General features: G+C 40.6%; 1 protein-coding gene across 1 annotated transcript in view; it reads left to right on the plus strand.

Annotated features, from left to right (window-relative positions):
- The window catches only part of LOC111873844 (ribosomal protein S6 kinase alpha-5), a 42,798-nt gene extending 30,287 nt beyond the window's left edge, over positions 1 to 12,511 (plus strand). The window contains exons 14-18 of the mRNA XM_023868906.2: positions 1,158 to 1,364; positions 8,596 to 8,743; positions 9,413 to 9,591; positions 11,107 to 11,212; positions 11,858 to 12,511. Coding sequence (XP_023724674.1) covers positions 1,158 to 1,364; positions 8,596 to 8,743; positions 9,413 to 9,591; positions 11,107 to 11,212; positions 11,858 to 12,111 — 894 coding nt within the window. The 3' untranslated portion in view covers positions 12,112 to 12,511. The remainder of the gene's footprint in view (positions 1 to 1,157; positions 1,365 to 8,595; positions 8,744 to 9,412; positions 9,592 to 11,106; positions 11,213 to 11,857) is intronic.
- Positions 12,512 to 17,557: the final 5,046 nt, after the last annotated feature.

The raw sequence follows: 17,557 nt of genomic DNA on the forward strand, positions 1-17,557 counted from the left end.
CACCACCACCACCACTGTCCGTAAAGAGGTAGGTAGGACCTTGGTCCTTTCCATGTCAGTGTGGTGATCAATTTCTTGGCTTTGACATGAGAAGCATTACTGTCTGGAACCTTGTGGTTTATAAATGCAGTTTTCTGCAGTAATTTTTCTCATTTACTCTAGAAATAACATGCATTCATTCATGGGCTTAGCATATGCCAAACAGCAAATCTTTTGCATGAATGATGTTTTTTGTTGTAAGTTAATGAATGAATTAATTAACTAAGTCATTCATTAATTCATTACATGTAAGAAAAGACTGAAATAAATGCAAGTAACAGACGCATAAAGATGATATATAGGGATGTATTCATAGGGAGTTTCTTGTTATTTTGTAGAGGAAGCAAAAGCTGTAACATTATTTTAATTATGCTCTTGTGGGTTGCAGCAGCTGTATTCTTTTATCAGTGTTTTGGAGAAACATGCTGTCTCCATCCATCCTGAAAATGGAGTTTTCTAGAACATTGGAAATAAGTTATATGCTTTCACTGAATCTCAACCCAGAAGATCATAATCTACCTCTTCCTGCCATATAAACCTCAAGTTTTATATGAAATATGATGTGTATTTAGTGGAACTACGAAGGGGGAACCAAAAATAACCGGAAACGACCTGTTGCACGCGCATGCTTTGTAGTTACGAGTTGTGCTGCTAGGTGGTGTTAGCTGGGGGTCTCCCGCGACTGTTAGTGAGCTGGCGTCAGTCTGAGTTAAGTGGTTTGTCTGTGGTGCTCTGTTGTGTGCGTTCCTGTTTCAACCCTTTGGCGATTAGTGAGATGGCCGACCAGAAGNTTCACGCACACTCTTTGTTCCTTCTGGTCGGCCATCTCACTAATCGCCAAAGGGTTGAAACAGGAACGCACACAACAGAGCACCACAGACAAACCACTTAACTCAGACTGATGCCAGCTCACTAACAGTCGCGGGAGACCCCCAGCTAACACCACCTAGCAGCACAACTCGTAACTACAAAGCATGCGTGCGCAACAGGTCGTTTCCGGTTATTTTTGGGTCCCCCCTCGTATGTTCACTCTGTCATGCAACTAACACATCCCCCCCCATACAGAAATAGAACAGTATTGTCGATGGTGATGCATAACATTTTTTCCTCCCTTGCAGAATATTCTCTTTACTGATGATTCAGAGCAAGCTGACATTAAGATTGTTGACTTTGGACTTGCGGGACTGAAACAAGAGAATCAGACAATGCACACACCGTGCTGTACTTTGCAATATGCTGCACCTGAAGTGCTTAAAGAGGCATTCACCCATGATACAGATGGCTATGATGAAAATTGTGACCTGTGGAGCCTGGGCGTGATCCTGGTGAGTGCATCTGTAGTGTTCCTGATAAAGTAAAAATGTGTTAAACAGATGAGATAAGAAAAACACTTAGAAGAGAAAGAGAGATGTAGGTAGAGAAATTTAAAACATGACTTCAGAATACCATATGCAACAATTTTGGATTGCTCTCAATGTTATAACAAGAAGTACATTTTAAGATGTCCAGTCACCTCCATCCAGTGCCACAGGGGCATTACTTTTCACAGCTTTTTTACATTGGGAACAGTATTAGAGAAATTAAAAATCTGTGTATATGCATTCTTTTAACACTTTGAGTCCATTTACTTACTTACTCATGGAGCTGAGCCCTTCTGGAGGAGCCGCCAATTCTGCAGCTACTCAAGAATTTCCCAGCATTTTATGGAACCTGTAGGTTCATCACCATATTCACAAGAGCCCTCCACTGATCCCTATCCTGAGCCAGATCTATCCAATCCATACCATCCCATCCTATCTCTCTAAGATCCATTCTAATATTGTCCACACATCTACGCCTTGGTCGTCCCTATGGTCTCTTTCCTTCTGGCTTTCCCACCAATATCCTATATGCATTCCTCGTCTCCCTCATTCGTGCTACATGACCTGCCCACCTCATCCTCCTTGACTTGATCATTGTAAGAGAACAGTACAAGTTAAGAAGCTCTTCATTATGCAGTTTTCTCCAACCTCCTATCACTTCATTCCTCTTCGGTCCAAATGTTCTCCTCAGCACCCTGTTCTCAAACACCCTCAGTCTATGTTCCTCCCTTAATGTCAGAGACCAAGTTTCACACCCATACAGAATCACAGGCAAATTATAGTTATGTATATTCTAATTTTTATGTTTTTGGACAACAGAGAAGAAGACGAAAGATTCTGGACTGAATTGTAGCAAGCGTTACCTGAGTTCAGTCGCCTCTTAATTTCCTCCTGAATCAGGTTTCGATCTGTTATCCTTGTTCCCAAGTATCCGAACTGTGCCACATTTTCAAAACATCTGTTTCCTATCTTTATGTCATGGTTTTGCCCTGCATTTTGGTGATGAGACAGTAACATATACTTAGTTTTCTCTGTACTTCTAGACCAACCTCTTTACTTGTGTAAGTTAAAGTTTGTGTGTTTTTCTTTATCGTATCTACATTATCACCCAGTAGATTCACATCATCGGCGTAGACCAACAGGTGATGTGTCCCATTTAATTTCAGTCCCACCTGGTTTCCCTGGACCTTCGTAATTGCATATTCTAAGGCAAAGTTTAAAAGGAGTGGCGATAAAGCAGCTCCTTTTTTTAAACCGTTCTGTATAGGAAATTTATCAGACAAGTATTTACATACACAGACTACTATACATTTCGTTTAAACACATTTTAATCAACCTAACTAGTTTCATGGGTATCCCAAACTCTGTTAGAATATTGTACAATACTTCCTTCCCTCCTAACTGAATCATAGGCTTTCTTGAACTCTATGAATAGCTGATGTACTGTCTCATCATACTCCAATTTTTTCTCCAATATCTGACGAATGCAAAAGATCTGACCTGTAGTTGATCTGTTACGTCGAAAGCCACACTGATGATCCAAAATAATTTCATCTGTATATGGACTTAACCTTGAAAGAAGAATATTGGGCAAAATTTTATATGAAGTTGATAGCAGTGATATCCCCCGATAATTACTACAGTCAGTTTTATCACCCTTCTTGTGAACTGGTACAATAATAGACTCCTTCCACTGATCAGGCAATTTTTCCTTATTCCAGATAGAAGTAATTAGATTGTGGATCTTAGAACGTAATATTTCGCCTCCTGCTTGAATAAGTTCTGCCGGAATATGATCGCTACCTGGCGATTTATACTGTCTCAATTTTGCAATAGCACTTTCAAACTCAAAAGGGCTAGGATCAGGTATTAATAGCTGAGCTGTATCAATTTCTGTCTGCCTAATGTCACTGACCCTATGTACGTTCAACAACTGAGAGAAGTAGTTACTCCACCTATTCAAAACGTTGTGGGAATCTGCAAGAAGATCACCATTCTCATCCTTCACTAAGTTACTGCTAGACTGGTAACCCCTCTTAAGACACTTTGAGTCCATTGATATTTAAATTAAACTCCCTGTACTGGAGGGTTTTAAGTATTATTAAGCAGTTCATAACTTCTGTAATTCTTTACATAAAAACCTGAAATTTGGGCACACAAAAATATAATCTTTCCTCAGGTGCCTTGCAAACAAATAGACTTATTATGGTTGTAAATCCTGAGGCTGCTACAGCATAATAAGTGTCCACAAAAGAAGATAAAATATTTTATACATTTTAAACACTGTGTACTTTTCATCAGCTGGACTAAATTCACTTAACACTCCCAACAATATATCTTGGAGTTGTAATTTTCAAAGCTCTTCCCTAAACAGAGCCCCACAATACAGAAGCATAAGCTTTTCCTAGCTTTTCCTGTTTGGTGCTTGCCCATGTCCTCAGACACTTCACAGGTTCAGTGAGATTGATCCACTCATGTGCTGTTGGAAGTCTGTACAGGAAATGATCTCTTCTGTTAAGTCTGCCTGCAGAAGCACTCCTTGACCATTCCAAAGCATCTTGCCATGCACCACTGAGGCCTTCAGCAACCATCTTGTAGAACAGCTTTAATAGGATGTTTTTTCTGTTCCTTTTGTTCAGTGTGTGGGCATTTACAATGTACAGATAAGAGATGAAACAGCACCATCTTCCGCCTTGTTGCTGATTCTGTCCGGAGTGAGCAATATGAATATGCTAACATATGATCAGACTTGTTGACACAAATTCTGTATTTATGTAGTCCATAATTGCTGTAGGTTTTGCTTATAGGTATTGTCCCCTGGATGCCAGTGTCCAACCTTCACATTGCTATGGGCAGTACCAAAAATGTGAATGTTTCTGGTGTCTTTCCATTTTGTAGCTAAGGAGAGTTGTCTTTGGCAAGCAGGTGCTTCCCATACCTTCAGTTTTTAATGCATGTTTAGGCAGCATTTTCCTATTGGGCATTACTGTGTCCATAGATATGTCCACAGATGATCAGGAAGCTTGGGGCTAGAAACAATCTATCCATATACACTGTATGCCCCTTGTTCATGACCTGTGCACAGAGCCTCTTTCCAACACTGAATGTACTATTGTGATCCGTGTTAGTAAGATGTCATTCATTCATCTGCAATCTGTCAAGATGACAGGTCCACAGTCTCTTCCAAAACAGTTCCTCCACTTGATGGCATCTAGAGCTTTCTCCTTCAAATGAAAATATCCTCTTCTGTCCCCAAGGTCATCCAGCATCTTCTTACGTCTTCTTCCTCGTCTTCTGGTCACTTCTATCCGCCCCTCTATCTTTCCTTCAATAACTTCTTTTAGAAGGCAGTTACCTCGTAAGATATGACCAATCCAATTATCCTTCCATTTTCTTATTTCGTGTAGGATACTCCTCTGCTCACTGACTCTAAATAACACTTCTTCATTTCTCACATAATCGGTCCAACTGATCTCCATCCTTCCCCAACACCACATATCGAAGCTTACCAGGTGTTTCTGATCTACTGCCCTAAGTGTCCAAGTTTCAGCCCCATACAAAGCAATGCTCCAAATGTAGCATTTCACTAGTTTCTTTCTCAAATTTAAGTCCAATTTGCTTGTAAAGAGATTCTTCTTCTTGCTAAATGCAGCTTTTGCCATGGCAATCCTAGATTTAATTTCACACGTACACCTTCCATCATCTGTTAAGAAGCTACCCAAATATTTAAAACATTTCACATTCTCCAGTTGTTTTTGGTCTATCTTTATTGTGACTGGGGTTGGTTGTCTCAAAATTTTCATTACTTTTGTTTTTTCCACATTCATTTCCATGCCATAGCACCTTCCAATTTCGATTAGTCTATCAATCATACCCTGTAGCACAGTTTCTTCCTTAGCCATTAACACAAGGTCATCTGCATATTTCACAGTTTCAGTACTTTGCCCTCCTAATTTTAAGTCTCCAAGCCCATCCAGAGCTTCTTTGGTAAGGCATTCGCTCTACAAGTTGAACAAAATTGGTGATAAACAGCATCCTTGTCGAATTCCTCTTCCAATCTTCACACTTCTTGTCTCCCCTCTGTCCAGTCGCACTCTAACTTTCTGATCCATGTACAATTTACTAATCAATCTTCTTTCACGCCAATCGATACCTGTTTCCTTTAGGATCTGCATTAATTTGCTTCACAGAGCTGAAAAATCTTGATTTCATACTTACTGTGTGGCTTCTCCTTCCTGTACACCTGGAAGAATATGTGCCCTTGAAATGTATAAATTGCCTTATTGATGGTGAATTCTTTCTTGGGCATGTATACTTCTCAAATTTTTTAATTTAGGCCATGTCATATGTGGCAGATTTTGAATAAGGGGTCATAACCTGCTTGTCCCCTGGGAATTTGTGTTGCATTATTGTTTGGCATGTAACATATCCGAATAATAATGTCTCATGAGACGCACCAACTGATGCTGTATGTTGTGTGTTCAAAAAGTATCGAACCTTTTGTCGGCAGAAATACATTTATTGATTTGGAGATACAAAACCCTAATCCCCTTCAAAGTAGTCTCCTTGGTAATGCACGCACTTCTCCCAGTGATTCTGCCATTGTTGGAAACACTTCTGCAATGCGTCTTTTGGAATGGTGATCAGCCGGGCCATCGCATTACGCATGATGTCTTCTTTTGACTCAAATCAGGTTCCTTTCAGCGGCATTTTCAGCTTGGGAAATAGCCAAAAGTCACACGGAGTCATGTCGGGGGAGTAGGGAGCCTGACGAACCACAGGAATGTTGTGTTTGGCGACGAAAATCTGAATCAGATGCGCAGAATGGGCGGGTGCATTATCATGATGGAGCTGCCAAGTTTTTGCTGCCCACAGATCCGGTCGTTTGCGCCGCACGGCATCACAAAGGCGATGAAGGACCTCCTGGTAGTATTCCTTTGGGTTGGTTTGGCTTTGTGGTGCTTACTCATGATGCACAACCCCACGGGAGTCGAAGAAAACGGCCAACATGACCTTGACATTGCTGTGGACCTACTGTGCTTTTTTTTGGCCTCGGGGATGTTGGATGTTTCCACTGTGACGACTGCATCTTGGTTTCCGGGTCATACCCATAAACCCACGACTCATCGCCTGTGATCACGGTGTTCAGAAAGTTGGGGTTACTGTTTGCATTGTCCAGCATGTCCTGTGCGATTTCCAGACGGCGTTGCTTCTGCTCCATTGTTAGCAGTTTTGGTACGAATTTCGTGGAATCTCTCCTCATGCCCAAATCCTTGGTCAAAATTGAATGTACCGATCCAATGCTTACCCCTATCTCTTTCGCAAGTTCTCGGACTGTGATATGACGGTCCTCCATGACCAAAGTCCACACTTGCTCAATGACATTCTCATTTTGGCTGGTTGAGGGTCTGCCTGAATGCGGTTTGCTGTCCACTGATGTGCGGCCATCTTTGAAGCGGTTGTACCACTCCTTTATCCGTGAGTTGCTCAGGGCATTGTCCCCGAAAGCCTGTTGAATCTTGCGAATGGTTTCCACTTGGGTATTGCCAAGCTTTTAGCAAAATTTGATGCAATTTCGCTGCTCATGTTGTTCCGTCAACCTTACTGGAATCTGATGAGTGCTCACTACCCGTCCTCACTCATAGGCCGACTGCCAGCGACTGACGCTTTCTGCGGGTGGGAAAAAATTCACGACTGCGCATGAATGTCCCCTCCACATCTCCATTGAAGGGAGCCTCCCATGCTTCATTGGTTTACACGGGAAAAAAGAAGGTTCGATACTTTTTGAACACACCACGTATAGTTGGCTTGCATCATTGGTCTTTTGCTTCAGTAATCATGCACTGACAACTGACACAACAGCCATGTGAATGACAACTGCACAGAGAAGTTTAGGTCCTGTAACGTGACAGGTTTTCCACTGCAAATATAGGCTTTCCAAAGGACCTTCATGCCCCTCCTTGATTATCTGTTTCACTGTGTACAAGTTGGTTTTATCCGAATGATTTTGAGAATTACATCAGCAAAATGGATTCTGAAAATTTGTATTTGTGAGCTGTCTTCTGTTATGGAAGAAATACACTTATCCCTGGCAAGCCAGAAAATGCAGGTCACTGTACTGTTGCAGTTTCGTCATTTCACCCTAATTCAGAATCAGAGCCTGGTTGTTTAGGTTTTGTGGCCAGTGTTCTTTTATGACTCCTGCCTGTCTCCAGCGTAGCAGAAGTTTCCTCTTCACTGCTAATGCTACTGCTGCCACTAAAACAAAAAGAGTTCTGAGAAATTTTCTCTGTCAGAAATTTCATTACATCCTCCGAATATGAACGACTTCTAATTTCTGATATTGCCTGTCCTGAGAGATGTTTTGGCCGCGAAGATTATCCCGAACTTGTAACATGCTGATTATGCTTCTTGCTCAGACCCCACTAAGAATTGCACTGTGCCTTATGAGTGTATGTTGGATCTCTGAACTCTTAAATTCTCATCTCGTAACCATAAAGAGACCAGTTTTTGTGTCTTCACCTTGGACACAGTATTTGAGGCAATGAAGATGGCTCCTTGCTTATGAAAGAAAACTGAACACATGCAGATAGCACTGAAGTTAGTTCAGTGTTTGGTTCAAGATGGCAGAGCCTGATTTTATGATGAAGTCATGAAACCTGCTGGCACACACTAAAACTAGGAGCTTGGAGCTCCTGCCAAATGGAAAGCTCATGTCAATAATGTAGGTAGTCCTTTTTCTGTGATATTTTTTATAATTTTAATGATAATAGTACTTTCACAGTTGTTTTGCTGAAATTAGCCAGATGGTAGCAGTAGTCGTATTACCACCAGACAGACCATGTTACGCGCATTAATAGAGTAAGAATTATATAACTATATATTACATACATTAATTACAAGCTTTATTAAGCAAAACAGGGAAGTTAGAAATTTGTATAGTGCCAAAGCATATATTTATGATACTAAGCACACATGTAACTTCAAGCATTCTGTATGACAAAAAGCATTTTTGTTAATGCACTCAGTACAAATAATGAGACTGACTTAGGGGCATAGTGAAAGGCCAGAGAGTTGTCCCCTTAGTAAAGTAGTCCCCAGGGGATTAAAAAAGTCACATTCAGACTGCTTTAGAATTTAATGTGGAGGATATGTGAAGAATTAATGTGTAATATGGGATTTTTGTGGTTTACAGTATACTATGTTATGTGGGCATACCCCATACCAAGTTGAGTCTGGAGATGATGTTGCAGTTGTGATGGCCAGGATTAATGGGGAAGAATTCAGTTCCAACATTGATGCCTTGGATCACATTTCTTCAGAAGCAAAATATGTGACGAAAGGAAAGAAATCTGATAAATATGTTAAAATTGAAAGTAGACAGGAGAAACAGGATTTTTTTACCAGTAAGATACTGTTACTTGACAACAAATTTATCTTTTCTTGAAGTGCAATTATGATAGAATTAATCTTATCAGGAGGAGAATTATGTTTTTAGTTTTGTGTCACAATTTAGAACAGTGATTTCTATTTAAAGTTTAAGTTAATGTAAAATGGTTATCTTCTGTTTGGCTTTTGTCTGCAGAACCTCATTTTGATGAGTATTGGTTTTCTTTATTCGTGTTATCTGTTTGTGTCAGTTAACATTTTTCAGTTTAGATGATGAATGGATGTGTATGGATGAATAAATAAGTGAATGGGTGTGTGTGTGTGTGTGTGTATGGATGCATGAATAAATCAGTTGATTCAGACAAATATCATATGTATTTACAAAACCCACTCTGCTGAATGTAAGTTTATGTAGTTTGTTAGAAGTTGCAAGATAAATGAATGTATGTAAGAGCAGATATTCTCAAAATATGGATAATCATTCTAAATTCCTTAAGTTTCAGTCAAGTTATTACTCATTAAGGTGTGATATTACACTGTGTATTTACTTTAATTAGCTCCAAAGTAGTACTTTATGCAATACTTGGTACAGTTTCTGTGAACTACAGTCATCCCTTTTACAGGTCTTCTAACAGTAGATCCTAAGTCCAGACTGAAAATGAGTGATCTCATTAACAACGAATGGGTACAAGGATGTAGTGTGATACTAGAGCCTGCAACATTGCTTCTGATTCCGGATATCTTGGCTTATTCAGCAGAGACAGATATTCACCAGGCTGATCAGGAAGGATTCATAGTGCAGGTTAGTAATGTGTTATCTAGGGACGTGCTATAGCTCAAGCGGTTCATCGCTGGCTTCCTACCATGGTGTCCCGGGTTCGATCCAGGGTCTGGTCAAGTGAGATTTGTGGTGGACAAAGTGGCGCTGGGGCAGGTTTTCTCCGAGTACTTTGGTTTCTCCTGCCAATCTTCATTCCAACAATTGCTCCACAATCACCCTCACCTATCATCTGGGGCTGGTACAATAGGCCAGAAGTGGCTGCAGTACAAGGGACCAGCCTGCTTTTACCGGTTCTCACGGTCTCTTTGCTTGCGGATTTCTTATATTTTTCCTTCTACCCTGAAGATGGAGGCGATACGTTGCTCTGAAACGTCGGTTAACATCACATATACATGGTGCCAAATCCCAGAAGACTGCTTTCTTCAAAAATTACTTTGATTACACGTTTTGGGGAACTGTTGTAAAATGTGGACTGTATCATACTGAATGGGAAACTTGGGATCAGCCTCAGTTTTGCTGTAAGTGGGGTGAGGTTGAATGTAGCAAGATGTTTTTCTAAAATGAGTGTACAGCCCAGAATGACCCCACACTCCTCCAGAAGCAGACTGCATGTTGTTACACAGAGAATAAAAGCACAGTCATCTCAGTTTTGGAGTTCATACTTTACAAACCCACCATTCTTTTAGCTTACATACTTGAAAAATCTGGATCACATGATAGCGTAGCTGGTTGAGGCACTATGCTACAAGCCAGAAGGTCACGGGTTCAAGTCCTGGTGAGGTCGTTGGATTTTTTCAATTGACTTAATCCTTCCAGCCACACTATGTCCCTGGGGTCAACTCAGCCTCTAACAGAAATGAGTACCAGGAATATTCTTGGTGGTAAAGGGCGGCTGGTGCGTAAGGCTGACAACCTTGCTGCAGTCTATGAGCCGATTGTCTAGAAAATGTGGGAATCTCAAAATCTCACAACCCTGTGGGTCTCCATGGACTTTTACAGGGATACCTTTACTTTTTTATTTGAAAAATCTTGCTTGTGTTGGTATCTCACTTCATCCTCAAAGGTCATGTACATATCACAGTCTTAGTTTAAAATCAGTTAAGTGTGGGTCTTTTGATCAGTTGACTTCTAATTTTGTGACTTAGTGTATTCACCTGCTTCTCCAAGCTTATTTACAGTATCTGTCATGGTAGGATGGTCAGTGTGTCTGGTTAGTTTTTCTCCAGGGACATTCTAGTCATTGTATATAACTCTGAACAATACATATTAATTCAGTGTTTATATTATTTTATGAAGTAATTTTCAGCAGGCTGGGTAAAAGCCCTATAGTTCAGATTAAAGTGCTTCGTAAATGTGAAAATGTTTGAAGCTGTATTGGAATTGTTGTGAAATACATGTATGTGCATGGGAAGAATAAGCTTGTTTTACACTCTGCATTCTGTTTGGTAGTTGTACCTTGGTTCTTTCCTTGCAAGTCATTTTTCACTCCTGTGAGGACATGCAATTGCATTAAACTGAATGTTTTATTGTGGCCAGGTTGTTCCGAATGATGAGTGGGCACAGAGAACATGGACAGAGGGACTGTCAACTGACACATGCAGCTATTCTATGCCCAGAACGCATTCTGCCCCCAGTTCTTCTGGTAAGATACCTAAATTGTATTTGAGAAGAAACCAGTTTGTGCAATTTGAAAAATGTACAGAGACTGTAGACTGTTGCATACAGCTCTTGAGTTTGTAAATATTAGACCTCATTCCAACCTCTTCCTCTCTACTTCACATCTAACTTGAGAAGCTGTCCAAGCGGCCTTTTCTGCTTGAGTCCTAACATCAATACTCTCAGAAGAATTCTGTGACCTTCTATCCTTTTAATATGATCAGAACATCAAAATCTTTTCATAATTCTTTTTCAGATTTTGACCATTCTCGGTTTCTAATTTTTAATTTTGATGTTGTTTTTCCTACCTATCACTACTTCCTCTCCTCTGAACACTGCCCAGCAGTAACTTACGAGTGAAAGAGGTTGAGCGGTGATGTTTGTTTGTAATTTAGCCTTGAAAGAATGGAACCATAGATGATCTGCTCCTGAAAGAGTATTGACCTATTTTAGCTTGGTACAAAATATAAAAGAGTGGATCTAACAAAATTCTCTTATGCTAATACATTTATAATTGAGGAGTGTGACCATTTCACATACATGTGTGCCTTTTACAGTCCTCATTCTTCAAGCATGATTGCAGATATTATATGAACAATAATAATACAAGCAGTGAACTTGATATTTGCAGGTACCCCTTTGATTGAAGTGGTTTCTAGATCATCAGAATCAGCCATCGGACATGTTAAAGAAGACAAGTTGGATAACAGTGGCTTAGTGTTATTTGTTACTTCTGAAGGACCATTAATACAGTCCAGAAAAAGAAATAGGAGTGAAGATGCCAGTTCAGTTTTTGTAACTTACGATAATTATTATGTTGATATTGATGATAATGATAATGTTAAGCGCAAGAAGAATGAGATATACTATCTTATGGTTGAATAAATTTTCTGTATGTGAAATGTGTAGAATTTGTTGTTGTTATTGTAGTAATGTGGATGGCCAGAGCATTTCTAGGTAATGACCTGTAAACAACCTACAGTCACGTAAGCACACTCAGTAATAGGATGAATGTTTATAGTTTGTTGCTAGACAACAGTCAGCGTGCCAGTGGGTTGGCTAGCACTGTTTACACTCTTCGAATTTTCGAATCTTTTGACTAAAGGACAGAAGATTGATAGAATGGCTATTTAAGAGAAAGCTAGAGGGGTCCCTTCTTCAGTGCTAAGACCTTCCCTTATAGCTGTAAGAGATTATTACCCTTTCTAGGGTCATGAACAGACAGTTGCATCATGGCTGAGATACAGAGTGTGATCTGTTTTCTGTGCATATGTAGTGAAATCAAATACTGTAGTTTCATTTCAGCCTATATATACATCAAGCAGATAACAACAAAAAAGGTATGTACATTAAATTTTACTATATATTTTTAACACATTAATCTGCAGAATCTGCAATAAAAGTACTGGCTCATGGATGAGTTTGGACATAACTCATACGTATTGTGATGTATTTGTGCTATGCAGGACGCTCCCTCCCCCGCCAGTGGTGGCATAACAGCGCTGGTGCTACTACGGTGATGGGCCGGTCAGCGACCCGCCCCCTCCCCCGCGGTGACGTGGCAGCGCTTCCCACTGTGACATGGCAGGTGACAACAGTGACGTAGCGGGCGATGCCGTGGTTGCTATGCGGCAATAAACAACTCTTGATAGCTTTCCCAGCAACACCTGTAAACACGGCGACTAGGCAACAAGGAAGCGAGGCGTTTTCCTGTTGTCTGGCTGATGGTTTATAAGAGAACTGCACTGCCTAAGGAGTCAGTTAAAATGTAGCAGCCGCCGAAGACAGTTGAAATATAGCAGCAGTCGCGGGAAGACCCGAACGCGTGGTTAGAAGATCTTATGTGATCATGTGCGATAACAGAAAAATTAGCAAGTGAAGACTTATTGTGTGACTTCAAGATTGTGTACTGTAGTACAGTTATATTGGGACTGTGTAATTAAGAAAGACTTGTATAGCTCCCACGTTATAAATACGTGAAGACTACTGAAGACAGAGTGACTAGATTATTGTGTAGGGTTTATAAATTGGGTAAACCCGCAACATTGTCATAATTAATTGTAGCTACGACTTGTAGGGTGTCAAATAGACCAATTAACAATCTGAACAGTGTCTTCAGTGGCAAAACATGTTACAGTATATTCTATTTTGCTGTTGTTCACTTAGGTATCATTTTAATTCCTCGATTAGGGTTTTACTCAAGTCTGTCGGGTGATTACTACATTTAAAAATAAATATTTAGGACTGTTCATGCACTTCTACTAGCGGTGTGTGCGTGCACTTCCACTAGTGGAGTTTAAATGCCTGACTGGCCAAAACGGTGTACTTTGGCCATGACAGCCATACTCATCACTGGCTCGATTGGGGCACTTTGGTTGAGGTTAACGAGATTAATATGTACTATAATCAGTAAAATGCAATCAAATTCACCACCTCTTTGGTACCTGAACCCACGACCTTCTGCCTTGTAGCATAGTTCTTCAACCAACTATGCTACTGTGTGCCCCCATCTCAGTAGAGGTAATTTGATTTTTATTCCGACTCAGACTTTTAGGAATAGCTCCTAGACATGTAGGTACTCTCTGGAGAATCCTCTCCCAGAAGAAGAATGTGACATATAGTCATACATGTGTCTGTGTGTTTTATACATACAGACACACACACATATATATATAAACTTGATTTCGTGTAGCTTGTATCGAACGAAATCTCTGGATTTCCTGTAATCTGCTGAGAATTCGAAGCAGATACCTACCAAATATGTACATGGCATGAACTGAATACCGTTGAATACTATATACTTCAGGGCGTTGTATGTGAAATATTAACTCTTTGACTGGCGCGAAGGGTATTTAAATCCCACCCCTGTCCTGGCAGGCCCTTTAAACCTTATGTCGCTAAAATGCATGTTGTTACTTTTTCCTAAACAACTTCAACAAAAATTGGTTTTTAAAAACGAAATTTTTAGGAACTAATTAAAATACAATATTTTATGCAATAAATGCTTTTCCACACCTCTTTATTTGTTTTTCTTCGTGTGATAAACATTGAAACATGAAAGTTTGCAGAGAGCCACACCACAGCCTGCACACATGATACTTGTTTCTTTTCTAACCTTGTGATTAGCACTCACGCGACACTTTCTTAGGGCACCATTCTTCTTATTGTTACTGTTAGGAACATGGACCATTTTGTGAATTTTCAAGCCACCCTCTAGACGATTTGCTGGCTCTTTCACTGGTGGTCTTTTCAAGGTCGAGGGCGGAGGCGTGACTGCACTCTAGTCTGACCCAATAGATTCGTCATCCACTTCATTCCTTGACTTTTCTCCCTCTCCACACTGTTTGTTTGGTTCAGTCATTTTTCTACACAGTCCAATATAAAATCTTTGAATCTGTAATTTCTCTTCTTGTATTTTTCGTTTGTTGTGTTCTTTTTGAATAGAATGAAACTATTCAACCGCAAAGACATGTTTTGTCCAAACCATGGGTGTGAAATATGGGCCTAGTGGACAAATATTCTTCAATTTCAGGGCGTTTGTCGATTCCTGTCATGAACACAATTCCTAAGTATGTCCAGATTTCATCTGATGTGACATAATTGTAATTGTGTTTTCGAGAGTGAGGAGCTAACTCATGTGCGTTGAAGTGCTGGTGAGCATAGCGATTGGTTTCAGTTGTGATGTGATTTACCAAGTCGTCATCCAGAAAAAATTTTAATCCATGAAAAGGGATGCATTTTATGTGTTATATCAATTTTGATCCCGAAACTATTAGCAAATGGAAATATTGGGGGTACAATGTCTCCGTACGTTCATGAGATGGGCGTGTCAGGCACCGCACTCGTGGTAGGTAAATGTTCATGATTACTGTCTTGTGGATCATTGCCTATCACTGTATTATTGTCACTATCAACTTCATCCAATTCAGGAATCATTATTTCATCGCCACTATCATCATCAGAACAAATCTCGTTCACAACATTTTCCAGCTGGTCTGTAGGAACACGAAGACACTTGCTGCAAGAAGCCATGGTGAAACTGAATGAATGTGAAATATTTTCTGACCTTTTCCTTCTCAGAGGGTTCTGACAGTAATATAGACCCCCACAAAGTTTACAAGGGTTCTTTACAAACATGCACAAAAACTATCATATATATGTCTTTGGTTGATGAGTGCCAAGAGAGCAAAGAAGGGAAGAGATTGTCAAAGCGTTAAAACACGCCAACGCCAGGGAACGGCTGGCATCGTCCGGGTGTTAAAACGCCCGCGCCAGTCAAAGAGTTAAGAAGATGAAGAATGAATGGCAGAGGGAGAGTGAGAAAGTAAAGAAACAAGAGAGAATTATCATCATAAGCTACTTGAAAGGTTCATTCATTTGGGTCACTCTATCAAACAGAGTTAAAGATGTTGGTAATTAAGGGCGGTATCGCAGTAGGATGCCAACGGGAGGCCATGGCGCAGCTGCCAGCATCTCAGCCAAACTCAGTGTATTAATTTAGTGGTCATATGTCGCGCCTGGCATCCTACTGGCAGCGCTTCCAACTTGGCATTGCTGCCATGAAGGCAAAGGCCAAATCAACATCACATGACAGTCTGAGGCCAGTCCATTGACGTCCTCTGGCAGCTGGATGCCATGGCATCCTAGTGTGATACCGCCCTAACGGTGACATGAATTTCTTCATGGGAGATTTCCTTAAACCTGTTCTCACGTGTCAACTCCCTGGGACAGTTCTGACTTCGTAGCATTTGTGGTTCTCACAGCTCTGCCGCATGTTATTTTATCTAAAGAAACATAGAGACTAATGAAACCTCACACAAGGATGCAGCAGTGCGAGAGGGTGGCGGGCGTATTGTACACTTGCACCTGGGCTCAACATTCGCTTGCTTTGCTTAGTTTGCTTTCACTTGATTTGTTTCTATGAAAGAGTTCGTCCAGTGGTGGATGGTTCGTTAGACAACACTAGACACTGCCCCATTTTAGCCTACTTTCCTTATTTTGAAAAAATTAAATTAAACATGTGATCTCCTTGCTCTCTGTGTATCCCCTGCCCCCACCAGCTTCTGAATGGCTGAACCAATGTTTATGAAACTTGATGTGTATATTATGGCACATGAGCTCATTTCAGCGGCGTACTTCATAAATCCATCCCTCCAGTCTGTGTGTCTATGTGTGTCCCTCGTATGTGGCTAAGTTTATTTTTATTTCATTTATTTGTGATTTTTTAAATGAAGCCACGAGTAACTCAGAATTTTTAGGGTCAAATGATCGAATTATATCGATTAAAAAAGTTAGGGTATCCATGTAACAGGCCATGGAGGCCCATAGGGTTGTGAGATGTTGAGGTTCCCACATTTTGTAGATAATCTGCTCATAGATGGCGGTAAGGTTGTCAGCCTTACGCGCCGGCCACCCTTTACCCCCAAGAACATTCCAAGTATATTCCTGGTACTCATTTCCGTTGGAGGCTGAGTCGACACCAAGCCATACATTTTTTTACTGCTAGTGGGGTGGGACTAAGCCCCTTGTACTGCGGACAATTCTGGCCTATTGTACCAGCCCCAGATGATAGGTGAGGGTGATTGTGGAGCAATTGGTGGAATGAAGATTGGCAGGGAAAACTGAAGTACTTGGAGAAAACCTGCCCCAGCGCCACTTTGTCCACCACAAATCCCACTTGACCAGACCCGGGATCGAAACCAGGCCACCACAGTGGGAAGCCAGCGACTAACCGCTTGAGCTATGGCATGAGACACCAAGCCATAGTGTGGCTGTTAACTTTTTCTAGAGAATTAATTCCTCCCCTTTCATATTGTCAGATGCCCATCTGTAATGGTTTTTTACGTGCATTAGTAGTGATATACTATATTGGTTTGTCAATATTAATTCCATTTATGATGTTTCTTTACTACTTATGTTTAAAGTTGTGTTGTCTGTTTTATGCGGTGTACTTTGCTGCGTGGTTTATACTACTGTAGATAATTTCGTTTTAAAATTTCTAGCTTATTGTCCCAGGACATGGGTGGAGGTAGAGGAGAGATACGGCATTTGGGGGAAGGGAGAATGTTAGGGGGGTGGAGTAGGTGGGATGTGGATGAGGTTGGGGAGGTGTGGAGGCTGGTGGTGGAAAGTTCTGGAATTGGTTGGGTTTTGAATATTTAAATTTGCTTTGATTAAGAATTCATATATTGGTCAATGTTTCAGTCATTTGTAATCCTTGCCTAGTTTTAGTGTATATATATATATGAGGGTTGAAACTTAATAGTGGCAACACTGCTGTAGAGATGCCATGCAACGGAACCAAATAATGTCACTTAAACCACACGTTAGT

The sequence above is a fragment of the Cryptotermes secundus genome, unplaced genomic scaffold (genome assembly GCF_002891405.2).
Source record: "Cryptotermes secundus unplaced genomic scaffold, Csec_1.0 scaffold314, whole genome shotgun sequence".
Lineage (NCBI taxonomy): Eukaryota > Metazoa > Arthropoda > Insecta > Blattodea > Kalotermitidae > Cryptotermes > Cryptotermes secundus.